Raw genomic sequence first — 26,439 nt, 5'->3', positions numbered from 1 at the left:
GCGGAGTCCACGCACCACGAATGTGTTCGCACTTTCGAGGGCGATATTGACCAGTAAGACTGACATTTAGACCGCCGCGGTCACGCGTAGCAGCGAGATACGATGCCAGGGTACCACAAGACAAACCTCGACGAGGGCGCCGTCACTGACAGACACAGGACACTGCAGCTGGCAGGCGTCGCGCGAGGCGACGAAAGGCTGACGCCTGTCGAGACTCGAATTTGGTTGCCGTCATCGCCACGCGCTGTCAGGAAAAGGGGCCCGCGGAAGACATCTGGTGTGACAGGCTGAGAGCTGCACATGCGGGAGGTTGACTGCAGCGCGCCCGAGTCGAACCTAACATGTGACGAGTGGTTATGGACTCCCCTCTCCAAGCCGTCGAGCTGTCAAGACAGAAGGCCAGCCCGTAAATCCAGCCCATGCACCATCACATGCATCGTGATCAGAAGTCGACCATGGACCAAATCGAGTGTGGCACCACTTCAACTCCGGACACGGCCTGTAACGGAGCCAACAATGTGCCCGCGCCCGGACTAGGTCAATTAAAAGTGACCGTGTCAGCGTGCGGGGAAGCGCGGCAAGCCGTGGAGCTGCGATGCGAATCGCCGTCCTGAGGGGAGACGCAGGCAGGAAAAAAAGTGAGGTCTGGTCATGGGCAGCGGAGAATCGATCCCCTGGCGCACTTCAGGAGGCAACTCTCCAGGCCTCACTCGGTGCCCAGGAGCCGCCCATCGCTAACCGCTACGCTACGCAGCGTACGTCAACAGAACACGCACCACGAGTATCTCGGCGTCGAAGGGATGCCGCTCGAGCATTGAAAGTCGAACGATGAGGGGATCCCAACGGGACGCGGCCGACTCGTAGGTACAGGTGGAGCACCATTTCTGCCAGTGGCATCGAGAAGACGGAGGAAGTGCTCTGAATTGACGGGTCCAGATGCTCTGAACGGCTTGGTGGAGCTATACAGTACATACCATAATCGACGTCGACGCTTCCCGGAACAGCCGTCTGCGGCGACGCAACGACAGCCTGTCATCCCCGGGCATCCTCCGCGGAGATTGGCACCCGAGAGGACTCGCTCGCCTTCGTGACATATCTTGAGCCACAGATTCGCCGTCCCGACGACTCGGACGCCCTCACAACACGTCGGCGAGTCGTGACCTGTGACCCCGGCAGGCATTGGCAGACGACTGAGGCTACGACGCACCTGCGGACGTCACAGCCGCTCCGCCTTGCGTGTCATCGATTCATTTTCCTAGAATCGCAGGTGTCGTATGTTTCCAGTGCCCATAAATACCCAGCATCACCGATAAAGCTGCAGTGGGGACGACTCGGACACACGGAGAGGAGTGCAGGGGTTGGGAAGCGGATGAATCCGCGTTGGAGGATCTCGGAGATCGCGAACCGGCCTCGCGGAGTCAAAATCAGGCTCTGCCGGTTCAACTCAGCAAGCCGAGATTGGATCTTTACAAGACACCCGTTTCGCAGACTAACAAAACTGGATAAATGGGAGCTATCGGGTAACTCGAAGAACGTGTCCGTTTCCGTCAGTGGGCGTGTGCCCGCACCGTGATGCGCACAGCAAGAAGTTCTGAGGTCTGATCAGGCTTGAAGGGACCAATAGTACAGGACAACGTGTCTAATCCGACTCTACTAGTAAATGATAGTCAGGTGTCTAAAGGACTGTGAGATTAGTCTGTGTGTGGCTGCATCGTGCATTACAACGTATATCAATCGGGCACTGAACACATCGACGACCCACTGGCTGACAACGTCCACAGCGATGCTACAGGTCAGCAACCGTCGCGCTAACACCCTGGCATCCTGCCGCGTGACTCGGAGGACGCCCCTTGACTCCCAGCTGCAAAGGGGACACGTAATGAATAGATCGTCACGCCCGCGAAGGAACCTGAATGACGCACCGAAGGCCTCTCCCCGGGCATCTGCCAAGGTGGGGCATTGCTCCTGTGCCTTCGCAGCGCGCTCGTCCTCCCGCTTCCGCTTAAGCTCCTCCAGCTGCCGTTGAAGGGCTAGACACCGCTACGTTGTCAGCACATCGCTGAGAAACACCGCGTCGCCTAGGGAAGCTTACCAAGCCTGACATCCATCAGATCCCACATTTCCCGGGCGAACTTCTCGCTCATGACTGCTCATCGCTCGTGGTCAGCATATGTGAGTATGGATGATTGATCGTGCTCACTCTGGATGTTCCGCTCCACGACCAGTCGCCGGTCGATCTCAGCTTGAGTTTTGAGCTCCAACTGGTGCAGTTCCTCCTCCGCCACTAGGAGGCTTTATGAGTACCCGCTCCAGAGATCCATGCCGATATGCTTACCAACAGCGGCCGCCTGCGCTGCCCGGACTTGTCGTAACCTCTCCAATTCCACCCGCAGCGCTGGACGAAGTCAGACAAAACCCAGGCTGCCTTCGTGCATCAACTCACAAGCGTTCTTGTCATGCAGGGCCTGTATTTTATCCTCTCTCGTCCTCTCCTGTACAAGCTCCGCCCAAACCGTCGCTGCCTCCCGCGAGAGCCGGTCCCGCTCCGCGGTCATACCGGCCAGCAGCACCTGCCCCTCCCCGATCAGAGCCCGCACGTCCGCCAGCAGTGCGCATGCCTCCGCCAGCTCGGTGTCTGCGTCCCCGCGCGGCGTCACCGTCTCAGATAACTGGGCCTCGCACCGAGCGAGCCGCTCGTTCGTCTGCGTGATGTCTTCCTGGCAGGCCTCCAGCTCGCGCCCGAGCTCCACCAGCCGCGCGTGTCTTGCAGCGAGTGCAGCGCAGCGAGTGCCGGCCTTGACCACGCTGCGGTCACCTGCATTGGCTCGTGCGCCGGACGAGGGGCGGAGACGCTTGCTCTCAGGCTCGCCCGCGACAGGCGAGCGCGGGCGCTTTGGCGTTTGAGCCGGGGTCGTGGGGGCTGGTTGTTCGCTCCTGTGGGTTGATTTAGGCTGCGTGAGCGGTGTGATTAGTGCAGGAGAACGGCCTACGAGGATTCGGCGGTGAGCGTCGTGCTGGAAGACTCTCTGGAATGCATGGTTGCCGTCGTGAGTGTTCAGTGAGTGAGTGTGCGACAGCCCGCTGTCGAGAGGAGAATGGGGTGTGCGGTCGACTGAGTGCGGCTCGAAGAGTGGGAGAGTGAATTCAACCAGGTGCAGCGCATGCGCGTGTGCACGGAACCAATCAATGCCAGCGCGAACAGGCGCGAACTACAGAAGCGATATGCCACGGAGTTCACGACGTGTCCGCGCAACTCCACCCCCCCCCCCCCGGTATCGATACGCGCCGACGCCGTCACAGCAACTCGATTGTGAGATCTGTCAGAGCTGGAGACCAGCGGCAGGGAGCTATGGCAAGACGGTCCAGTGACGGTCGACAGGTCGTGCCGCGGATAGTCAAAAAGTAACCGCTCAATGGGGGGGAGTCGATCCCGTAGCGCTCCAGGAGAGTTCCCCAGGCGTCACTAGCTGCCCAAGCGTTCCATCGGACACGGCCGCAACAGACCATTTGACTATCTGCCGACTTTCCAGGGAGGGGTGCACCGCGAACGTATCCACGATTTCTGGGGGGACGGGGCACGGCAGTAGTGAACGCAGACTTTGGCCACTCGGGCGACTGACAGCTCGAGGCTTGTGACGCAAGCGAAGTCCCAGATGCTTTGGAGCGAACCGAACCAAGAAGAGACGCGTGAACTTCGACGCGATTGACACTGCCGAAAGGACACCGCGCACCGCGACCGTGTTCTCTTCTTCGGTGGCGGATTGGAGGGTGGCAGTCAGGATGCTCCACGCGCACGCCGACGGTGCCTCGGAATGTGAACCGTGTCGGGACAGCCGAGCCCAACTCCTGTCACAACAGAGGAGAGCGGCGTGACAGGGACAGTGAGCATATGATGTCGCTGCAACGGACACCGCGCGATGCAATGAGAACCTGACACCTGTCGGCGCTGGAGCTCCGTTGCTGCCGTCGCCGACCGCATCGAGCGTGACAGCACTTGCACTCCGGATACGCAGGCAGAAAAAAGTGAGGTCTGGTCATGGGGCAGCGGAGAATCGATCCCCTGGCGCACTTCAGGAGACCCATTCTCCAGGCCGCACTCGGTGCCCAGGAGCCGCCCTTCGCTGACCACTACGCTACGTCGCATGATCCAGCAGAACACGTACCACGAGTATCTCGGCGTCCCCAGGGAGATGTCGCCGAGCGTGCAAGTCGGGCGAGGGGAGGAGCCCAACGGGACGCGACCGACTCGGAGGGACAGCCGGGCTGGAGCGCCATTAATTCTGCCAGAGGGATCGAGGAGGCGGAGGCATCCGGATCGACGCGTCAAGCTGCTTTGAACGGCGTAGTGGCGCCATACAGTGCGTGTCACAATCGACGTCGACGCATCCCGATTTCCGGAACAGCCGTCTACGGCGACGCAACGAAAGCCTGTCATCCCCCGGGCATCGTCCACTGCATGTCGCGGAAGGGCACCCGAGGACCCGCTCACGCCCTTCGTGGCAGTCAAAACTGGCGACGTACTGACGACGCCCTCGCAACTGATGGTGGCACAGGCAAGCAGACGACGACGACGTACCTGCGAACTTGACTTGAGCCGACCTGCCTTCGTGTCTTCGATTCATATTCCTGGGAGTTGCGAGTGCCGTAGTCGCATATTGCCCAGATATTCACAGAGTCTCAGACAAAGCCGCAGCATGGCTCACTCAGAGAGACACGGAGAGGAGTGCTTTGGGCAGATTTCGGTGCTAGCAGCTCGCGACAGCCGCGGAAGCACATCTTCACATTGAACCCGCTTCAGGGGATCTCGGAGATCGCGGACCGGCTCGCGGAGTCAAAGATCAGGCGCCCGGCGGCCCATGCGGGATCATTTTCGTACATACGCCGAGATTGGATCGTTACAAGACTTTAGCTTCTCTGGTTCGCAGACAAAGGCCGGAGTTATTGCAGGCCACTCGAAGACCGTTTCCGTTCCCGTCAGTGGACATGTGCCCGCTTCCCTACGATGCTGTTGTCGGGCGCACACCTGCAGTCTCACACGGCGCACAACATCGATGACAGACGGTGGACGTCGTGGCGTGCTAGCCTTTCTCGCCGGTCGTCGGACAGCTGGGCCTCCTCCCTCCCAACACCTGGGGCCTGGTCGATGCGCAGGAGGGACGTGCGATGGGTTCGGATTGAGGGGAGCATCATGTGCGTCCTGCTCTACTATAGCGGAGACTCCTCTTCACTGCTAATGTATATGCGCGCGCCTCTGTTTTTGTTGGTCGCTTCCGCAGCAAGCAGTCGCCGCTGAGATTCGGGCCGAGAGAAAGTGGAACGCGTCACGATGCACGGCACTGCCAGATGCAAGCGCGACGTCCTCGTCGGGGAGAGGCAAAGACCTGGATAGCTTTCAGCGACCACGTACGCGGATGTGAGCCGACGTTATTTGGTGATCGCTCACGGAGACTGACAGCATCGCAGAGGCAGAGAGTCCATCTTCCGCTCCATTCCGTTCGAGTCCGCCCGCACCGTCGGTTCCGTCGGCTTCAGCATTATCTGCTAAAAATCAAAATTTCTTTCATGCGACACGGCACTTGCAAGGGCGAAACACCACCTCACGCTCACTAGTGGCACTGCTGACGACGCCGTGTTGGGACGTTACACCCGCCATGCCTTCCGTAGCTCTCAGCTGAACACTAAGCGGTCCGCTCCTGTACTCAATCGAGGCTGGGGACCATCCCACATCGGAAAGCGCGCTGGATGGGGATCACAAGGAGCTACGCACGAGAGCGATCTCCATGCGGATCCGCGGGACATCGGCGACTCGGGGAACGCGGACGCTCCGGACGAGTCGGGGAGCATCCTTGACTCGGGTGACGACTGGGTCAGTCTGCGCTCGGCTAGATCTCCTCTCGTTCATGTCAGCCCGGGCAGCCAACGTTCCGCTGCGTCCAGCTCGACGCTTGACGAAGCCACTCTGCGGTCGCATGCGCGGCCGTCTGTTGGCGGTGGTAGTTTCTGGCAGTTCTCCCCTCTGCTTCACGTACCGCCCGGGGATGCCGCACCTCACAGCCGCCCTGCTCCTGCCATCAGAGCCGCCGCTCCCACTTCCGAGGTGAACGTCGGGATGTCGTTCGACTTCGGATCCGAGACGCGCCGTGCGTCTTACTACACCCGACCTCCGCGCGCTGGGCACGGATGGACGGCAGGCCGACGGAGCTCTGCGACTCGCGGCCCAGGATGACGCGGTGCCCGTGCGCCCACCCGCCGCGCTGCAGCTTTCGGGCTTCGACGCGGAACCGCGGCTCGACTCGGGGACGCCGAGCGCGGGATGTCCGTTCTTCGAGCCTCGGTGGCACTACACGCGTCGCGACCGCGACGGCAACACTGTCAGCGTGCGCGCTCAGACCGCCTCCCTCGCTCCGGTTCTCTCGACGGCGGGCTGTCGCGTGCACCCCTCAAGGCTGAACACCATGAGGCACTGCGTCCTGGACATCCAGTACGCTGGGGTGAAAGCTCAGCTGGCCGTCTTCTGTAGGCGGCAGGCCGCCACGGACGTTTGAGAGACTCGTCAGGGGCGACCTGCGCACGCGTGACTTTCAGTCTACTGCATACAAGAACGCAATCTACTGAGGCTCAAGACCAGGAGCCGTATTGCGTCGTATTGTTTCATAGCGAGATTTACTCAGCTGGCTCGCCCCGACAAATGCGGGCGACCAGTGTCAGTGGTAGTTTGCGGGCCCACCAGAGCGACAACGTCCGGATGGCCCGAGACAGCGGCCGCAACTGGCGATGGGGGAGAGATGTCTCGTCCTGCCCGTGATACTAGCTGCACGAGTCTTAAACCTATGCGAAGAAAGGAAGATACGTCCCCGGTGGCTCGAGCGCTGCTGCAGAACGTGGCATCTGTATCGGGTCTGACACGAACCGAGTCGCTGATGCGCTGGCTACGGATTACAGGAAGACGACGCGGAGTGTCTAAAGGATGGTGAGAGTAGTAGTTTGTGTTTGGCTAGATTGTGCACTATGACTCATGGCCTATGAATCCTATCAACGGCCCACTGCCTGACAGCGTCCACACACGACGCTGCTCAGCAGTGGTCGTAATAGTACCCCATCCATCTGCCGCGCGAGTGCGCGCCTTGACCCCCGGCTGCGTACAAGGGACAATGATGAGTGGGTCATCACGCCCGCGAACGACATGACGGGATAACGCACCGAGGGTCTCGTGCGCGCCGGCGGCCAGCGCGGAGCATGGCTCTCCTTCCGTGCGCCCGCCGAGCGCAGCGCGCTTGTCCTCTAGCCGCTGCGTGAGCGCCTCGACCTGCTCGCGGAGGGCTATCCGGGTCCGTCCGTCGTCAGCACTCCAGTGGGGCGGCCGCGTCGCCTAGAACGACTTACAAGATCCTTCGGCGAGCAGATCCAACTTTGTCCGGACGAATGTCTTGCCCAGCGCTACCCGCCAGTCGCCGGGCGCATCAGCATACACGAAAGCACGAGGGATCGTGTGCTCACTCACCCTGCGCGTTTCTCTCCACGAGCAGTCGTCTGTCGACCTCAAGCTCCAGCTTAAGCTCCACGAGCAGTCGATTATCAACCTCAGCTTGAGCTCCGATTGACGGAGAGCCTCCGCCGCCAGTAGTACGCCGTATCAGCAGCACCTCTCGGAAACATGAATACGTGCTCACCAGTGGCAGTTTGGGCTGCCTCAAGCTCCAGCCGCGCTGCATCCGCTCGCAGCACTAACGGAAGTCAGGACAGATCTTCGCCGACTCTGCAGACAAACTCACCAGCAATCGTGTCCTGCGCAACTCGCTGTTCGGCGTCGTGGTTCTCCCGCTCCCGCGCAAGGTCCGCTCGAAGCGCGGCTACCTCCTGCGCAAGCAGCTCCGTTTCTGTGGTCACCCCGGTAAGGCGCGCCTGCACCAGTACATCCTGCGCCTTTACATCTGCGAGCTGGGCCTGTGTGTCAGCCAGCTGTGTCTGCGTATCTGCGAGCTGGGTCCGTGCGTCTGTCAATCGCCTCCGTTCGTGCGCTAGCTGGGTCAGTGTGCCTGTCAGCCGGGTCCCTGCATCTGTCAGCTGGGTCCGTGCGTGAGCCAGGTTGTTCTGCGTCTCCGCCAGATGGGCCCGCGTCTCCTCCAGGTCGCTCCGTGAGTCCGTGACCTGCGTCCTCGCGTCCAACAACTGGCCCTGAGCGCGCGTCCACATCGCCTTCATCCGCGCGAGCTCCGCCGCCATACCTGCGTATCAGAGTCAAGGATCAGCGACAGGACTAGTAGGATCGCCCCAAAGAGAGAAGCCTGACCGTTCTCCCGCTGGAGGGACGCCGCTTGCCTCGCTGCGAACTCGGCCTCGCGCCGAGCGAGGCGCTCTTCCCGCTCCGTCGTGCGCGCCGCCTCATCCTGGTGGGCCCTCCCTTCGAGTTCGTCTATGCGCGCCTCTGCTGCAGCGACCATGGCGGCCATAGCACTACTGAAAGCATCTCCCAGTCCTGTCGTGACCCCGTTGCGGGCACCCGAGTCGGCCTCAGTCCCAGAGCGGGGTGGCGGCAGGTTCTCCTTCGCGGCGAGGGCACCGGCGACTCTGAGAGCCCGAGAGTCGTCCGTGGCTTCTTGTTTCACTGTCACTTCGCTCGCAGCGGCCCGGGAGGATGCAGCGTTAGAGGCCTCCGAGAGTGCAGTACGAGTGGTAGATCGAGCTGCCCCAGATTTAGAATTCCCAGCAGTACGAGCAGTCTGAGCAGGAGTAGCATTGGCCGTCACAGTCTGAGCAGTCTGAGCAGCACCAGTCTGAGCAGTCGAGGCCCAACCCGATCCCGAGGCAGCCTGAGCAAAGCGTGGGGGAATCCGCTGGAAGCGAAGCATGTTGGCGACCCTAGGAGCATGTGGAGGTTCAGGTTGAGCGAAGTGCTGACCACCGTTCGGGTTGAAGCCGGGCGCGACGTTCGGATATGGCGCAGCGACTTCATGAATAGCAGGCAGAGACCCTGAAGCGCCAGCATCGATGCGAAGTCCCCCAGTAGTATCGTGTCGAACCGCCCAAGGTGCGTTATTGATGAACCTGGGGCCATTGAATCGGACCCCTCGCGGATGCAGTTGCGGCGGCAAGGCCTGAGTGCGCTTGCGGTTGTCCCACGAATGGAATCTCGGCGGCATCGGCGGGCGTACGAATTGGCTCGGGGGCCTGTTCGGACCACCAGAAGGCTGAGACTGCTGGACTTGCACGCCCTGTAGATCCCGCGCCGCGGAGTGAAACGGCACCTGGGCACCAGTCGCGGGTGCCTGCTGCCGAGGACGCTTGCTGTCAGGACCGGCGTTGCCACCCTCGGATGGTGAGCGTGCTCGCTTCGTCACTTCAGTAGGACCCGGCGGAGCTGGGACTGAGTGGTCCTGCAGGGCGGAGGCCGGGCGGTTCTGCAGAGCGGATGCTCGGTGGTTCTGCGGAGCGGGTTCTGGGCCGTCCTGCAGAGCGGGGACGAGGGGACGGTTCTGCGCCGCTGGGTCGGGGAGATCTCGCGCAGCTGGTTCCACCTCCCTGCGAGTCCAATGAGTCGACGCGACCACGTTGGGAGCAACGACAGAACGCACCGGATCTCAACATTGACATGTGCGCTGGGCAGTCCCCGACAAGCTGAGTCGCACGCAACTTTGTAGGATAGTACTGGGGGCGTACTCACATGTGCATTTCGGTCAGTTTGCGGTTGAACGCCTTGCGCTGTTTCTTCGTACGTGCTTGGCTCTTGATGGCAAGGATCTCCTCCACCACTTGGCGCTGCGAGTGCAGACGAAGAATCAGGATCGCCCCAACAGCTCTAGAACACGGTGTCGTACCGCAGCATCCGGTTCGGCGTCACGACGCTCGACGTTCCACGTGCATCGTACCACCGGTACAGAGCCTTGCCAGAGACTTGTGACGGTGGGCTCGAACGTGGCGGGAAACCCAAGGCCCAGAAGGTCGTCCTCGATAAACTGCTCGAGAGATCCGGTAGCCCGTCTGTGCGCAGTAGCCAAGTTCGCCTTCTTCCCGGTGTAATGAATGTCTAGAATGTAGTGCTCCATGTTGAAGATGGTCGTTTGTGTATGCTGAAGTAGTAGTATGTGACAGCCTGCTGTCGATAAGGAATTGCTTGACCTATAACCGCAAGCGGGGAGAAGATAGTAGAAGTTGAACTTGCGATGCGAGTGCGTTCGAACCCATACGGAGCGACGCACGTGGTGACTGCGAGTTACACGTCCATCAGCGACACCACGATCTGGCACCTGGCGACGATGTGTGATGTGTCCGTGTCGTCGAACTGCATCGATCATTTGTGGCGCCGTACCTTCACGAAAGGCAGCACGTCCTGCTGCTTGTCAGTTGATGAACGGGCCAGTACACCCGGATCTTCGATCGAGGACAGTTCGCAGAATCGCAACCCGACGCGCCACGCAGCGACGATCATACACAGACGCCCACACCAGTGGGCGCAGACGGAAAATCAAAAATTACTGCTCGTAGCAGGGAGTTGATCCTCTGTAGTACTCCAGGGGAGCGACTCCCCAGGCCTCACTGTGCTGCCCAAGCGTGCCGCTGTACACACCGTTGCGCGATCCGTACAGTTGCGCTATCCGTCGGATGCAACAGGGAGGCGTGTATTGCGAACATTTTCGCGTTTTGGAGGCCTGATTTGGAGGGAGGATGACACCTGGCCAAACGACACCGAAAATCGGGATGATCCTTCACAGTGAATGTGAGTGGTGCCGTCATGGGAGTTGACGTGGACGACAGGTACGTGCACGGACAAGGAGACGTGGGCAGAGTGTGAAGGAGTCGAACATGCACGTGCGACGGTTGAAATTTTTGAACACGACTCTCGGTCTGCCACCAGCAGCGCCGGCGGTGCAGAAGCAAGGTTTCTGAGTCCGTCGGCTACAAGACGGGCAAGTGCAACTGCAGTCGACGTCGTTTGGGACTGCTGTTGACACAATAACAAGACGAAGGCGTGACATCTGCTGTTTGAAGCGCGGGGTTCGCTCGTTTCCTGCCGCCGCAAAAGTGAAGAGAAGCGTAGTTTCCTATGCCATGTCCAAAGCGTCCAAGGCCGGCGCGGCGAGCCAGCATATCAAGAGGTCTGGTGCAGATATAGCCACGCGCACGGTATAACCAAGACGTACGCCCTGTCGCCATCGGAAAACGCCTGGGACTCGGATTGCGCAAAGCCAGAGGTCGCGCCCATTCCCGACGCAAACGCTATGTTGCTCCCCGACCCACAAATGCCTGACGAAATCTCCGCTCGCTGGTCGCTGGAACAGCACGCACACCGGTGAGAATGAATGTCAGCCCGGAAGGCCTCTGGACTCACCCCTAAGCACGATGGCAAGAGTGTGCACGCATCACGACTGTGTCTGTGCGACCATCCACCCAACAAACTAGAAGACGCACCTGATGTGAGAACGAGAGGGGACTCGGGGGCAACTCGGGGGTCACGCATGAATCGGAGTCGATCCTGGTGCGTACTCAGGCTCTCTCGGTGTGTCGTGACATCGTCATGCGAACGTCTGGATCTGACCTCCTCTGGGCGTCGTGCAGAGCTAACAGAGGTCGCCCAAGGTGCGTCGCCACTAGTGGGGAGTCGCCCGTGACACGATACATACCGCTTCTGTTCCATACCTGGGCCGTCCGGTGAACGAGCTCGAGGGTCCTGACTCTTGGGTAGTTCGCAGAGCTTGACAGAGGTAGTCTCCCCAGGCAGACGTAGACAATCCCTTCAACCTTCGTGCACCGTGCCTCCGGATATCGACGACAGAGTATCCGTGGCACGGGCATGCGCATTATTTTATTTCAATCTCGATCGCGGGATTTGCCGTGGCCTAATGCGCAACTTACATCCAACTTACATCCTCTTGCAAGGGGTTGTCCTCTTCCTGCTCTTCCCGCTCTTCCTGCTCCTCCTTCCTCCTCGATTCCACTGATACCTGCACTCGCGATGGCGGTCACGATGCTCATTCAGTATAGAGCGGACAAGGCTCGTCTGTTCAATATATACCAAGAGGACGCGGAACGGTACCTAGCGGGCTTTCTTGGAGACGACTTGCGGACGTTGGGGCTGCCGATGCCACACGAATGTGTCTTCAAGTCGTGGCGCACAGGATTTGTCCTGTGCAATTGGGACGCGGCGGATGGCAGCGTGTGTTTGTTTCGCTCTAGGTATGTCTCCGACTCTGATCAGACCCACAGTCGTTGCACCGGCAGCTCATCGCTGCCTTCCAAGACATTCGCAGATCCACGAGGTCGTTTCCGGATCTGTTCATGTGAGCTGTCGTACGCTACATCACAGCATCCTACGCTTCACACCGTCCCCTTCGTCAGTGGGAGGATCGAACTACATGACGGGTGGGTCGGGACGTCGCGTGTACGAGGCGCGTCGCTCATGGCTGGTCTGCTAGCGGATCGCGGACGGTCGCCTCCGCGCCCTTCGCTTATAAAAGACAGAAAAAGGCATCTGCGCACACACGCGATGTGCCTGCCCCAGGCCCCGGCAAGGCCCCCACCGCGCCCAAGTCGACGCTCCTCGCGAGACATGCGAGTTCGCCGCTGGCGCGACCAATGGCACCGTCACACCAGTGTAGGTTCCGTGCCTATTCTCTGAATAGGTCTGTGGCTGAGCACCTAGTCAAGACCACACAAATCACTTCGTTCCAGGTTCCACGGCGAGGCTGACAGCTCCACAGATGAACGTTCCGCCGCTCCCAAGGAAACACCTTCGTCGACAGGCCTGCGTCCGGGTACCGCAGCGTTCAGTGCCCCAGCATCCGGCGTGGGGTTCGCGTCCCTTCGAAAACTACAGAGTTGCCTGCGGCCACCGCTAACGGACAACGTCCGCACGGCCACAAGGCTTCGTAGTCCCCAAGGTCGAGGAGGAGAGCCACGACGCTATCCTGCACAGCAGTCCTCCAGCCCTGAAGGACCGTCGCAGGAGTCTCCTCGACGCGGCCTCTTCCCTCCTCCCAGCGCCTCGTACGCGTTTGCGAAGAGCTCCCGCTCAGTCCGTCGCCCTCGCGCGCGAGCCACGGGTCCTCTGCGTCGTCGATGTTCTCGGCCAGGAGCTCGGCGACGAGCATGTCCAGCATCAGCACGACGGCGTCGGACGTGGGTACGCTGATGCGCGAGGTGTGGGACGTGCGTCGGGAGATGGCGGCGCTGCGTGCGCGGGAGCGGCGCTGGTGCAGCGGCTGGAGCAGGGAAACGCGCGCCCGGGAGAGGTGCCTCTGCGTGCGCGGGAGCGGCCATGGACTTCGGAAGGACGTGGAATGCGTTCAGGGCTGAAGGTAGTGCAGCAGGTAAGCAGAGGACGTGGCAGCGGGAGAGATGGATGTGGCAAGGAAGGACGGGGGCGCTTGCCGGGAGCTGGCGCCGAGACCGCGTTGCGACGGGGCTTAGCGGGCGAATGGGGAGACGGAGATGGACCGTCAATAATTCGTGAGTCTGTGCACATCCTAGGGTATAGATGACGCGTTGGACTCGTCCTAGGGTATAAATGCCGTCGTGCACTCGTCCTAGGTGTAGGGCGCTGGACTCGTCCTGGACACATTGGGCGCACTTCCAGCAGGGCACACGGGCCGTAGGATACAGCTCTCATTGTATTCTAACGGATTCGGAGAGAAATGACATCGATTTTCAGCTACCCCTGTCCGTCCGCTTCCACAAGTCTCAGCCACACTCTATATTCGCCCTCGGAGTCGATCTCGATCAGATCACGATGCTCGCCGCTGTCTTTGCCACCGCCGAACTTCGGCGGTCGCAACTCCACCTCGCCGACCGACGCTGTGTACAGGACTTCCACGGGTGCCTTGTCCCGACGTCTGCGAGTAATCGCGAAACAGACGAGATAAGTACCGGCAGCCTACTCGTCTGCCGCGTTCGTCGGCAGCATTGACAGGACTCACCAAATTACCCTTGCCCACACGAAACTCGGGTCGTCTACCGAGCGCAGTCCCTGCGAGGCCATCTGCCGGTACACAGACCGAGCCGAGCTCACTGTTTCCTTGCACTAGGTGAGTACACCCATATGTGACTTCCGAGCCATGTTACTCACCTGCGAGCCTATGCGCCTGTCGCGTTAGTACCCTTTGTGTCGCCGTCCCTCGTCAGAGCGCGACGTCCGCGGGCCTACCATGAAGCTCCAGTCCCGACCGGCAAACTGACTTGCATACTGTCAGCAAGCAGCATGGAACATCACGCGTGCTTTGTACTCACCGTACGCTCCGGGCCTGTGATCACTCCCGCGTTCGCCCGCCGCCGGTGTAGGTCGACCGCGATTCTCTGGAGCAACAAAGTCGGGTCTGGGGCCTGGGCGTGAGACTTGACGTGCGCGTCGGCTCGATTAACGCGTACCGGAGTTGCCTGCCCCAAGCCTTCTGTCGACTGGGCTCGGAGAGTAGCCACAAGGAGACCGCCGTCCCCGCTCTCAAGGGTTTCTGGACAGCCAGTAAGTCAAGCCCTCACGCAACCATCGAGATACGCACTTACCATATCATCGGACGCGCAGAAACTAACCACGAGATCCCAGGACTCTACGCCGACGACCAGAGTGGTATCTTCGTCAGCTGCGCTTGAGGGGGTCCACCGACCGGCGGAGTGAGATTCAACACCGGGAAACGTGAGTTTGAGGACGTCGCACACACGAGTGGCCCGCATTGACCACATTACAGTGTCGGGGAACGTACGCAGCGCGAGACTACGCAGCACGCGGAGATGTGTTCAGCAGCTCCTTCCGGTCTGGCTGGACGAAGTTCCCGGCCGCTCCGTACGTCCTCTCACGCGTACGGTCTCGGGGGACGAGCCGTGTAGACCGGTTGTTGCGAGGGCGCAGCCGCAACGTCGGACTCGTGCGAGGGTGGAAGATCAACACCAACACGTCGGTGGCTGACCGGAGGTACGGGACGGCTGTGCAGCGGACAGGAGTCCGGGCTCGGGGCGCGATCTGTCGAAAGCGAGCTGGACACATAGATCACCAGCTCGTGATTCGGGCTATGCTACAGAGTCGGCACACGGACGCCCAACGACTGCACCGCGAAGATAGGCGGGTACGTCGTGTGTCCACGTCGCCAGCTGCGTGACCGGCGTCGGCAAGGGAGCAGACATCCCTGTGTGACTCGGGATGTCGCGATAGACGCCCTCCGAGGTAGCTGGTCGACGAGATGGTGCCGGTACGCGTTTGTGAACGGGAGAGGGCTAATGGAAGGTAGTGACGCGCTGTCACCAGTGATATGACAGTGTCGGACACCGGGCTAGAGGTCCCGGTTGCTGCCTCAATCCCGCGACATCCAGACTGACGAGGTGGACGCGGCCAGTACAACACACGCCGTGTGTGCGTCCACATGCGATTGTCGTAGAAGACAGGTGGTCGACGGATGGAGACTGGGTGCACGGCAAAGGTGTCGAGGACCGCAATTGTCGCTAGATATGTGCCTAGGTACGTTCCACGTCAGCAGGGGAGCAGACACCTTCACGAGACTCGTGTAGACAGACTCCGGGGCTGCCGACGTGCGAGGTAGAGGTGAGATGTGACCGGGAACAAGAGGTGAGGTGACAGGAGAAGGCTGACATAGGTGATATTACAGTGTCGGAAATGGGCCGTCTTCTGCATTGGCAGTGAAGTTGAGCACGACGCATACGACGTTGAGGAGGGGTGGTTGGTAGGAAGAGGAGACGCCCGTCCCGAGCCGCGACAGTCAAGGAGGGCACGAAGGGGTGAGCTAGATGTCCGATGTTCGAGACCATGGCTTGAGCGACGGCGGGCACGGCAGCAGAGGCGCGGGGCGGGAGAGGTTCCGTCTTCGGATTGGGAGCACCGAATGACTGCCCCTGAGAGCAACACATTTCCGTGCACCCACAATCGAACATCGCGTGACGGTCTTCGCTGCTCTTATATGACAAAAGTGAGTGGTCAGTTTGAAGAGTCAGACAATGTGACTCACTGACAACCCTACTCGTCTGCCGGGCTGTTCGATAACTTTGTAGACTACAATCGCTTTTGCTGTCCAGTCCTCCGACGACCTCGCGGCCCTCACCGGCCACTGTCCAAGTACATGCGACTCGATCAAACTGGCACACGTTTGAGCGCCAGTGACCGAGTGTGGAAACACTCGTCGTCGCTCGAACTGTAGGCGGCACCATTGCTAAATCGGTAAGCAGGTATGTCGGTGGTTCTGGACGAGAATGCTCACCTCTTTGTCTACTTAATACATGCCGTAGGATCATTCACGGCTCACTTCCACCCATACTTCTCGGCCCATAGAGTCCCGTCGAGCGTAACATTGCCTTGATGTTGCGCAGATGCAATGCATAGTCAAGCTGCAGCAGTGCCATCTTCGCTGACCGGAGACAGTGAGTACGCTTTCTTCGTGACAATGAATGGTCATTTCTTACTGACCTGTTGCCTCACTCGTCTCGTGTGTACCTCTTGTGGCCTGGTATCCATGTTGAGGTCGTCCGCCGAGCTGCAAGTATTATCAGGTAAGCAAATGGTCAGCAAAGCTCGGAAAATACTCAGACTTGCCTGCAATCCTGTCTGTCCAATCTGTTGCTTACTACGGAGTCGAGTTTGCAGGTAGGGAGCTCCGAGTCTGCGTCGGTGAACGGGAATGGAGGCCACGCAAACACTATATTCCTGACTAACCAATCTGCATCTTCCACACCGGTGCGTAGCAACCCACAGCGGTGCTGATGCTTTCGGCGAAGGTTCCATTGATTTCGGCATGTTTCACCTCACCTGTGACCCTACTCATCTGCCGTGTTCTCACGCAGTTCTGAGCCTGTCTTCTGCTCAAATCCTTGTGGTTTCAAAATCATATTCAAGAGTTCCCCATGAGATGATTGGTAGCCACTTACTGATGTATATCCTGATGTAGCAGGCTGCTGGGTGACGTCCTGAGTGAGATTCACAAGCAAACAACCTTTTGGGGCAACAGCGAAAGACTCGGAACGTGACTCTGACCACTTCCCAATCAGCTTGTGTCCGATCAGTGATGCTTCTCTATGCTACCCGCCGGACTGGCCCGGCAACCTACCATATCCCGTTCGCTTGGAACCAAGATTAGCACAGGCTTCGGTCCAGTAACTTGGAATCAGTGGTCTCCCCTTCCCTGAACTCATTTCCTGAAGCCTCAGTTAGGATAGTAGCCCCGTTGACCATCGTGTCACACTGACAGAACAAGTGCCAGTTTGTATGAGACAGCATCCTGAGGGAGCTTCGTCACTGAGTACTTTACTAGGTAACATCTCCTCGGGCTTGCCCAAGGTGTGACACCGGTCTTTGATTGATGTACAAGATTACCCGCCTTGGATACCGCCGAACACACGAGTGCACAAGTTGATCCTGGCTCTTGTGCTCTCGACGGTTGCCCGACTCGGACCCTACCGGATGTTCTAGAGTCTAGAGTATTTGTCACGAAGGCACCGGCAACACGGTACTTACTCCAATGTCCTCGCCTAGCTGACCAGCAATGCATGCTGATCTGACCACGACCTTACCATTCAGACACCGCCGTCATTGTTTGCGAGTGTAGCAGGCGTCAGCGCTAACTCGGAGTCGTCGCGATTGAGTCGAGTGGTAGTGGAAGGTTATTGTTGGTGCTTGAGTGCCCAAGGACAGCCGCAGATGAGTCCCAGTTCCTGCACTTGTAGATTTCTTAGTGTGTTTGTGAGAAGCATGGACAACGGTCACAGAGGCGGGGCAAGAGCCGCCGGTGCTTGAAGGCCCAAGGGATTGAGATCGCTCGAGCACGATCTGAAGACACGAGGCTCTCAACCGCTGTGGCTGTGGGCGCCTGTTTTACGCCGTTCATGTTTGGCTCTCCTTCTCATCCTATGACTTGTCTCACCTGGTGGTACATAAAAGTTCTCTAGGATATGTGATACCTCTTTTGCATATCTTTCTCAAATGAATTCTCGCCCGCGTGCAGTGTCAATTCTCCCGATGAGATGACCCTGCCAGTGCTGGGAGCTCGCCACGAAGACACTTACGGATCGCAGCTGCGAGAGAATATCGCATCACCGGTTTCGCTGTACAAGCGCCAATCATAGCAAACATGTGTCAAGCAGGAACCTCGCAACCTGGGAAGACGGGAATTCTCCCGGTGATTCGGAAATGGCTTACCACTGTACCCGGTAAGTGCAGCCCGCCTTCATTGCTATTGGACACGACGAGTGGGAAGCGGCGGATCGTTAAGCGGTAGCAATTTGATGGGAGTCGGGATGACAGCACATCACCGGAAGGTTGACTCACGCGCACGGACCATCGCACGCGCGGCTTGGTCTCTATCCAGGGTATATAAGACAGGCCACTTGTGGCGTAGACCCCATCCCTCGCAGCAACTCGACCAACAGTCGTCTATTGCTTTGATCCACTCCTATTCAATGCTCTGACGCTTTGACAGGCAATTGCTGCGCTCCCGGAAGGTAAGTGCACGACAGTGTTGACTCTGCTTCTGGGAGTGAATTGACGTACACGAGTTCTGATAGTTTTTGCCAGCCCCGGATAGCAGCCAGGTGCTTCGCGGAACGGTGGGTTATTCTGTCCGCGAAAGTCAACTAACACATTCACTGAAACTGCCCTGTAGAGCACGGTAACGCTATAATCAGAGCGATGAATCTTGCATCACTGTCAGGTGCTCGTGGCGTAAGTGTACACTTCCGTCACAATTATTGGCCACTACTGATCATACAGTTCGGTGAGTTTCTTATGTTCTGAACAGATACATGTGATCCCGATACTAAACTACAATTGCTCAGATCGCCAGGCTAAGGCTGACATTCGATTCCGTTGCTAATCATGAAGGTGTCGACTACGAACATCCCATCAATGCAACTGTAAGTCATCGTCGTTCACTCTTTGTCGTCGAACTCAATCTGAACCTCTCACTGGCACACCAGTCTGTTGATCGCACGGCGAACACAATGTCATAGAAACGCAGCCCGATTCGAGTCGAGAAACCACCAACTCGTTACTATCGGATATCCGTCGAACCGGAGGCAAGCTGACTGGGTGTGTCATATCAGAAGCAGAGTATGCACGATCCCGACGACTAACCAATGCCTGTCCAGCTCGACGCGATAGCCGGTGTCAAACGGCGGACCCGTAAGGTACACCCGTATTCCGTTGTTACCGAGGTCGTGTGCGCGCAGTCACGGTGTCCTCCGCGTACTCCGCAGCCTGCCTACCTGATATTCACGTGCGGTACGTTGTTCTCGGGCTGTGGATTTGTTCTCTAATCCTGATTCCGCTCTTCCATTCCCAATAACAATGCTACTTACCCCACGTAAGACGAACTGGTACGTCGCCACTTCTCTTGCCAACTCGGTCAATCGACAAGCTGACGGTCTCTTCAATACGAATTGGAATATACGTGCTTCACGCACAATACACCATACTATACACCAGTACTTACCGTACGTAGTGGGTGTATCCTTCGCTAGAGGAGACAGGGCATCCGAGACTACCGGTCATCCCGATCGCCGTGACGTGTGCGAGAGCCCGGACCAGCGTTGCGGTACTGGTGTGGCTCGTTGCACACGATCGGAGGTCGGTGTTCTGGGCCTCATGTGCCTGTCCCTTGATTGATACATGGGGACGCGCCGCTGCCAGAGACCGCCAGACGCATGCAGGACTGGTCTGCAAAAATCATGCGCAGTGTCGTCGGTCCAGTCGTGTTGCGGGTAGTAGACGATGCCGCTGTCCACTGGTCGTCGTGTTGTATCGAATACGCGACTCGTCGTCTGCCGTGGGCTTGCAGCTGACGACATTCGGAAGCGCACCGAACGGGAATCTCGGACGTGGCACTACTGTGCAATTTGCAACATCTTGATGATGTCTTGCTGCGTCCGGAGCGCCGTGCCTTTGAATTGCGACTCGGCGGGGTCCGATGAACCAATCGGCTATCGTGAGATGGGCTGAGCTGCACGATGGGGCTCGGCCCGGGATGGGCACGGTCGCTACGCAGAAGTCGATCGTCAGGCAGCAGGACCGCTGTAGGCGGTCGCCAGTGTCCTCGAGTCTCGGGCTGCGCTAACGATTCCTGCACCAGACTTGCATTCGAACCAAGGAGGCATCCTGTCAACGGGATAGTAAGTCAGTGCCATTCGTCCACCGTGGTCTATGTAGCTCAATGAACCTCTCACCAGGATGATCGCACGGCATACGTGATCCTGTCGAACTACAGCCCTGCCAGAGTCCGGAGACCACCGACTCGTTAGGTACGCTATCACTCATTGGCATCCACCGACTGGTCACTGACGAGTATCCGTCGAACCAAGTACAAGCTGGCTAGGTGCGTCACATCAGAAGTAAGGCATGCGCGATTCCGACGACTCACCATGCCCTCCCAGCTCTCGACAGAACACTAGCCAGTCTCAAACGGCGGACTTGGAAGGTACGTCCATGCGTTCCACTGTTGTCATATGCCTGCGTCCCTAACGTCCTGCCCGTCAGAGTCCGTCCCGCGTTCGACTCTGCTCGCAGCGAGTTCTTCAGCTTCGTCACGTCCGCTACCACTCACATCTGCACTCAACAGATATATTCGTCCGGGGATACGTCCATCTACATAGCAGTAGCAGTAGTCCACGTCGACAGACCACACTCAGCCGGCGGCGTGCACAGGCGCGTCGTCACCGGCTTACTGTTGAAGCAGAGCTGACAGCGCGCTGCGCACGGCGACGCTCCGGACAGCGGACAGAGCAAACCCCGGGCCGTCATGCTCGGCCTGTCCCGCCCGCGGTCGTTGCGTAACACAGGGCAGACCGGCATGTCCATGTCGGGCCTCGCCCGTCCCAGCCATGCGTGCCCCGTGAGCTCCCGGTGGGTGGAAGTTGCTCGCCTGGCTCGGTGGACGGCAGACTGGCTCGTCTCCTTGAGAACCGACCTCGTCCTGTGCACTCACTCGGCACATGGAGCCCTCAACGTCCGGTGACGGCGAGGAGATCGGTCTCGGGTGCCGTAATCTCGGGTGCCGTACTGTCCCGGCGTGGGGACCGGACGTGTGTTCGTTGTGCGAGCACTGGGTCGGTATAGCAACGTCCGCGCCCCGCGTAAGCGTAAGCGAGGAGGCGGCCGCACGTCGATGTCCATGTCACTCGATGGCAAGCGGATGCAACAGCGCACGTACCTTCGTGCAATTGTGTGTCATGAGAGCACCTGCGGCCCATCCCCGTATCGTCACGGACTCGCCCTCGGTCCGTAGACGTCCTTGAGTCGGCAAGCGAAGCCCTGTGGTCGTGACGGTCAGCACGCATCTGCGCGCTAGCCACTTGCCTCTGCCTGCGCTCTATGAGTCCCGTCCGCAAACACACCGCCGTCACGCCTTCTGTGCGACCGACGCCTCGCGACCGGCTGTGTTAGCGAACAAGCGGCTGCGCGCACCCATACGTATCCAACGGCCGTCCTGGTCCGCGCTCGTGAGCCGCGACCACCGTGCGAGCAGACGTGGACGCGGAGTTTGCCACGCCGGTTGCCCCTTGCCCGGGCGTGCACTGTGTGCAGGCTGGTCCAGGGCTGCTCAGTCTCTGGCACGTCCCCTCACGCGCTCACCGTCCCCTCCCGCACGGCCCTCACCGACCGTGCAAGCTGCTTCCCCACATGAGGTCTTGCGTCGCACGCGCCGAGCCGTGATGCATGAGCGTTTGGTCTGCCGTCCATAGGTCACGACGTCCGCCCTCTGTCTGATCATCCGCGGCTCCCGATGTCTCGCATCGAGCGGCCCTCGACTATGCAGACGTCAGCCTCAAGCACGGCTCTCGGCATCCACAACTTGAGCTCGCTGTGGTACGTGACTCATGACCTGCTGCCCTGCAAGTGTCACTCACATACGTCGCCACGCAGAACGGTCTAACGCACCTGCCTGTCTCGCGGGCTGCACATCGCCACCGGTACGTCAGTTAGTTTGCGTCGCTCCAGGCGGCTGACGTGGTCCTGCCACGCAGAACGCGACAGCGCGCGGGATGCGCAGCGTCCACAGTGACACGTACCGGTGCGGACGCCAGCACGGACAGCCATCTGTGTAGACCAGAGGGTCCGGTACGCACTCCCGTATTAGCGTGTTCGGTGTCGCTGACGCGTACCCGTTTCTTCATGTCTTCGCGTTGTATGCAGCAGATCGTTGGCTTGCGACGGCCGACCGCGGGACACGGGAAGTACGTCGGGTAGCGCAGTCGACGCGTGGGAGGGATGGTGGGCGGGCGGGTGTGTGGAGGGCGAATGGACGGAGAACGGGTCTTGGACAGGGGCGGGGCGCAGCGCTCTGAGCGTCCTTGGGACACTCGTTAGTACAGTGAGGGAAGGCGGACACGCATACATACCAGGCGCGATACTAGTACTGTGCGCGGGTCGTGCCTGTGTCGGGCACCGGGGTCGTGTTGCGAGGCACGCAGAAGCCTCGGCGCATCGGAAGGGCGGGGTGCTCACGCGGAGAGCGGATGGCGGTCGTGGACGGATATTGCTGGCTGGACGAGTCGACAAGACGAGTCGCGGACAGAGAGAGCAGCGGCGACGACATGCGTCAGAGACCTGTCAGAGACGCGTCATGGGCGATGCGCAACCGGCGCTCGACGCGGGGCGAGACCGCAGATCGCCAATCGCGAGCAACTCGATCCTGGTGGCTCTCCCGGTGTGTCGTGACATCGTCATGCGAACGTCTGGATCTGACCCCCTCTGGGCGTCGTGCAGAGCTAACAGAGGTCGCCCAAGGTGCGTCGCCACTAGTGGGGAGTCGCCCGTGACACGATACATACCGCTTCTGTTCCATACCTGGGCCGTCCGGTGAACGAGCTCGAGGGTCCTGACTCTTGGGTAGTTCGCAGAGCTTGACAGAGGTAGTCTCCCCAGGCAGACGTAGACAATCCCTTCAACCTTCGTGCACCGTGCCTCCGGATATCGACGACAGAGTATCCGTGGCACGGGCATGCGCATTAATTTTATTTCAATCTCGATCGCGGGATTTGCCGTGGCCTAATGCGCAACTTACATCCAACTTACATCCTCTTGCAAGGGGTTGTCCTCTTCCTGCTCTTCCCGCTCTTCCTGCTCCTCCTTCCTCCTCGATTCCACTGATACCTGCACTCGCGATGGCGGTCACGATGCTCATTCAGTATAGAGCGGACAAGGCTCGTCTGTTCAATATATACCAAGAGGACGCGGAACGGTACCTAGCGGGCTTCCTTGGAGACGACTTGCGGACGTTGGGGCTGCCGATGCCACACGAATGTGTCTTCAAGTCGTGGCGCACAGGATTTGTCCTGTGCAATTGGGACGCGGCGGATGGCAGCGTGTGTTTGTTTCGCTCTAGGTATGTCTCCGACTCTGATCAGACCCACAGTCGTTGCACCGGCAGCTCATCGCTGCCTTCCAAGACATTCGCAGATCCACGAGGTCGTTTCCGGATCTGTTCATGTGAGCTGTCGTACGCTACATCACAGCATCCTACGCTTCACACCGTCCCCTTCGTCAGTGGGAGGATCGAACTACATGACGGGTGGGTCGGGACGTCGCGTGTACGAGGCGCGTCGCTCATGGCTGGTCTGCTAGCGGATCGCGGACGGTCGCCTCCGCGCCCTTCGCTTATAAAAGACAGAAAAAGGCATCTGCGCACACACGCGATGTGCCTGCCCCAGGCCCCGGCAAGGCCCCCACCGCGCCCAAGTCGACGCTCCTCGCGAGACATGCGAGTTCGCCGCTGGCGCGACCAATGGCACCGTCACACCAGTGTAGGTTCCGTGCCTATTCTCGGAATGCCTGTAGCTGAGCACCCGGTCAAGACCACACAAATCACTTCGTGCCCAGGTTCCACGGCGAGGCTGACAGCTCCACAGATGAACGTTCCGCCGCTCCCAAGGAAACACCTTCGTCGACAGGCCTGCGTCCGGATACCGCAGCGTTCAGTGCCCCAGCATCCGGCGTGGGGTTCGCGTCCCGTTCGAAAACTACAGAGTTGCCTGCGGCCACCGCTAACGGGACAACGTCCGCACGGCCACAAGGCTTCGTAGTCCCCAAGGTCGAGGAGGAGAGCCACGACGCTATCCTGCACAGCAGTCCTCCAGCCCTGAAGCGACCGTCGCAGGAGTCTCCTCGACGCGGCCTCTTCCCTCCTCCCAGCGCCTCGTACGCGTTTGCGAAGAGCTCCCGCTCAAGTCCGTCGCCCTCGCGCGCGAGCCACGGGTCCTCTGCGTCGTCGATGTTCTCGGCCAGGAGCTCGGCGACGAGCATGTCCAGCATCAGCACGACGGCGTCGGACGTGGGTACGCTGATGCGCGAGGTGTGGGACGTGCGTCGGGAGATGGCGGCGCTGCGTGCGCGGGAAGCGGCGCTGGTGCAGCGGCTGGAGCAGGGAAACGCGCGCCCGGGAGAGGTGCCTCTGCGTGCGCGGGAGCGGCCATGGACTTCGGAAGGACGTGGAATGCGTTCAGGGGCTGAAGGTAGTGCAGCAGGTAAGCAGAGGACGTGGCAGCGGGAGAGATGGATGTGGCAAGGAAGGACGGGGGCGCTTGCCGGGAGCTGGCGCCGAGACCGCGTTGCGACGGGGCTTAGCGGGCGAATGGGGAGACGGAGATGGACCGTCAATAATTCGTGAGTCTGTGCACATCCTAGGGTATAGATGACGCGTTGGACTCGTCCTAGGGTATAAATGCCGTCGTGCACTCGTCCTAGGTGTAAGGGCGCTGGACTCGTCCTGGACACATTGGGCGCACTTCCAGCAGGGCACACGGGCCGTAGGATACAGCTCTCATTGTATTCTAACGGATTCGGAGAGAAATGACATCGATTTTCAGCTACCCCTGTCCGTCCGCTTCCACAAGTCTCAGCCACACTCTATATTCGCCCTCGGAGTCGATCTCGATCAGATCACGATGCTCGCCGCTGTCTTTGCCACCGCCGAACTTCGGCGGTCGCAACTCCACCTCGCCGACCGACGCTGTGTACAGGACTTCCACGGGTGCCTTGTCCCGACGTCTGCGAGTAATCGCGAAACAGACGAGATAAGTACCGGCAGCCCTACTCGTCTGCCGCGTTCGTCGGCAGCATTGACAGGACTCACCAAATTACCCTTGCCCACCACGAAACTCGGGTCGTCTACCGAGCGCAGTCCCTGCGAGGCCATCTGCCGGTACACAGACCGAGCCGAGCTCACTGTTTCCTTGCACTAGGTGAGTACACCCATATGTGACTTCCGAGCCATGTTACTCACCTGCGAGCCTATGCGCCTGTCGCGTTAGTACCCCTTTGTGTCGCCGTCCCCTCGTCAGAGCGCGACGTCCGCGGGCCTACCATGAAGCTCCAGTCCCGACCGGCAAACTGACTTGCATACTGTCAGCAAGCAGCATGGAACATCACGCGTGCTTTGTACTCACCGTACGCTCCGGGCCTGTGATCACTCCCGCGTTCGCCCGCCGCCGGTGTAGGTCGACCGCGATTCTCTGGAGCAACAAAGTCGGGTCTGGGGCCTGGGCGTGAGACTTGACGTGCGCGTCGGCTCGATTAACGCGTACCGGAGTTGCCTGCCCCAAGCCTTCTGTCGACTGGGCTCGGAGAGTAGCCACAAGGAGACCGCCGTCCCCGCTCTCAAGGGTTTCTGGACAGCCAGTAAGTCAAGCCCTCACGCAACCATCGAGATACGCACTTACCATATCATCGGACGCGCAGAAACTAACCACGAGATCCCAGGACTCTACGCCGACGACCAGAGTGGTATCTTCGTCAGCTGCGCTTGAGGGGGTGCCACCGACCGGCGGAGTGAGATTCAACACCGGGAAACGTGAGTTTGAGGACGTCGCACACACGAGTGGCCCGCATTGACCACATTACAGTGTCGGGGAACGTACGCAGCGCGAGACTACGCAGCACGCGGAGATGTGTTCAGCAGCTCCTTCCGGTCTGGCTGGACGAAGTTCCCGGCCGCTCCGTACGTCCTCTCACGCGTACGGTCTCGGGGGACGAGCCGTGTAGACCGGTTGTTGCGAGGGCGCAGCCGCAACGTCGGACTCGTGCGAGGGTGGAAGATCAACACCAACACGTCGGTGGCTGACCGGAGGTACGGGACGGCTGTGCAGCGGACAGGAGTCCGGGCTCGGGGCGCGATCTGTCGAAAGCGAGCTGGACACATAGATCACCAGCTCGTGATTCGGGCTATGCTACAGAGTCGGCACACGGACGCCCAACGACTGCACCGCGAAGATAGGCGGGTACGTCGTGTGTCCACGTCGCCAGCTGCGTGACCGGCGTCGGCAAGGGAGCAGACATCCCTGTGTGACTCGGGATGTCGCGATAGACGCCCTCCGAGGTAGCTGGTCGACGAGATGGTGCCGGTACGCGTTTGTGAACGGGAGAGGGCTAATGGAAGGTAGTGACGCGCTGTCACCAGTGATATGACAGTGTCGGACACCGGGCTAGAGGTCCCGGTTGCTGCCTCAATCCCGCGACATCCAGAC

At 59.8% G+C, this 26,439-nt stretch overlaps 7 protein-coding genes across 7 annotated transcripts; 3 read left to right on the top strand and 4 right to left on the bottom strand.

Annotated features, from left to right (window-relative positions):
• Positions 1-1,808: 1,808 nt before the first annotated feature.
• B0H18DRAFT_1123021 (uncharacterized protein) lies at positions 1,809-3,037 on the bottom strand (the record flags this gene model as incomplete). The annotated part of the gene is made up of 7 exons (XM_048034623.1): positions 1,809-1,861; positions 1,923-2,030; positions 2,093-2,146; positions 2,201-2,284; positions 2,336-2,395; positions 2,444-2,934; positions 2,991-3,037. The coding sequence occupies 7 exons, from the start codon at positions 3,035-3,037 to the stop codon at positions 1,809-1,811; spliced, it is 897 nt and encodes a 298-aa protein (XP_047889003.1).
• A 999-nt stretch (positions 3,038-4,036) lies between these two features.
• On the top strand, positions 4,037-6,545 carry B0H18DRAFT_1123020 (uncharacterized protein; the record flags this gene model as incomplete). Its single annotated transcript, XM_048034622.1, has 4 exons — positions 4,037-4,358; positions 5,464-5,521; positions 5,584-6,140; positions 6,202-6,545. The coding sequence occupies 4 exons, from the start codon at positions 4,037-4,039 to the stop codon at positions 6,543-6,545; spliced, it is 1,281 nt and encodes a 426-aa protein (XP_047889002.1).
• Positions 6,546-7,573: 1,028 nt separating this feature from the next.
• B0H18DRAFT_667809 (uncharacterized protein) lies at positions 7,574-9,239 on the bottom strand. The gene is made up of 2 exons (XM_048039053.1): positions 8,291-9,239; positions 7,574-8,225 (listed from the first exon to the last, which is right to left on the bottom strand). Exons 1-2 carry the CDS (start codon positions 9,138-9,140, stop codon positions 7,735-7,737), a joined length of 1,341 nt encoding a protein of 446 aa, XP_047889001.1. The 5' UTR covers positions 9,141-9,239; the 3' UTR covers positions 7,574-7,734.
• A 334-nt stretch (positions 9,240-9,573) lies between these two features.
• Positions 9,574-11,756, bottom strand: B0H18DRAFT_1031194 (uncharacterized protein). Its single transcript, XM_048030062.1, has 3 exons — positions 11,407-11,756; positions 9,662-10,327; positions 9,574-9,596 (listed from the first exon to the last, which is right to left on the bottom strand). The coding sequence occupies exons 1-2, from the start codon at positions 11,630-11,632 to the stop codon at positions 9,777-9,779; spliced, it is 777 nt and encodes a 258-aa protein (XP_047889000.1). The 5' UTR covers positions 11,633-11,756; the 3' UTR covers positions 9,574-9,596; positions 9,662-9,776.
• Positions 11,757-11,797: 41 nt separating this feature from the next.
• Positions 11,798-13,471, top strand: B0H18DRAFT_1031190 (uncharacterized protein; the record flags this gene model as incomplete). Its single annotated transcript, XM_048030061.1, has 9 exons — positions 11,798-12,151; positions 12,202-12,275; positions 12,334-12,357; positions 12,411-12,617; positions 12,667-12,792; positions 12,922-12,987; positions 13,011-13,147; positions 13,180-13,278; positions 13,449-13,471. The coding sequence occupies exons 1-9, from the start codon at positions 11,951-11,953 to the stop codon at positions 13,469-13,471; spliced, it is 957 nt and encodes a 318-aa protein (XP_047888999.1). The 5' UTR covers positions 11,798-11,950.
• A 5,810-nt stretch (positions 13,472-19,281) lies between these two features.
• On the bottom strand, positions 19,282-20,344 carry B0H18DRAFT_1031164 (uncharacterized protein). Its single transcript, XM_048030060.1, has 2 exons — positions 20,146-20,344; positions 19,282-20,077 (listed from the first exon to the last, which is right to left on the bottom strand). The coding sequence occupies exons 1-2, from the start codon at positions 20,240-20,242 to the stop codon at positions 19,566-19,568; spliced, it is 609 nt and encodes a 202-aa protein (XP_047888998.1). The 5' UTR covers positions 20,243-20,344; the 3' UTR covers positions 19,282-19,565.
• A 2,585-nt stretch (positions 20,345-22,929) lies between these two features.
• B0H18DRAFT_1031139 (uncharacterized protein) lies at positions 22,930-24,789 on the top strand. Its single transcript, XM_048030059.1, has 3 exons — positions 22,930-23,489; positions 23,543-23,721; positions 23,773-24,789. The coding sequence occupies exons 1-3, from the start codon at positions 23,083-23,085 to the stop codon at positions 24,582-24,584; spliced, it is 1,398 nt and encodes a 465-aa protein (XP_047888997.1). The 5' UTR covers positions 22,930-23,082; the 3' UTR covers positions 24,585-24,789.
• Positions 24,790-26,439: the final 1,650 nt, after the last annotated feature.

This window comes from Fomitopsis serialis, assembly GCF_022376445.1.
Source record: "Fomitopsis serialis strain Sig1Antser10 chromosome Unknown B0H18scaffold_88, whole genome shotgun sequence".
In the NCBI taxonomy this organism is placed as follows: domain Eukaryota; kingdom Fungi; phylum Basidiomycota; class Agaricomycetes; order Polyporales; family Fomitopsidaceae; genus Fomitopsis; species Fomitopsis serialis.
The sequence above is the reverse complement of the archived record's forward strand: the minus strand, read 5'-3'. Positions and strand labels throughout refer to the sequence as shown.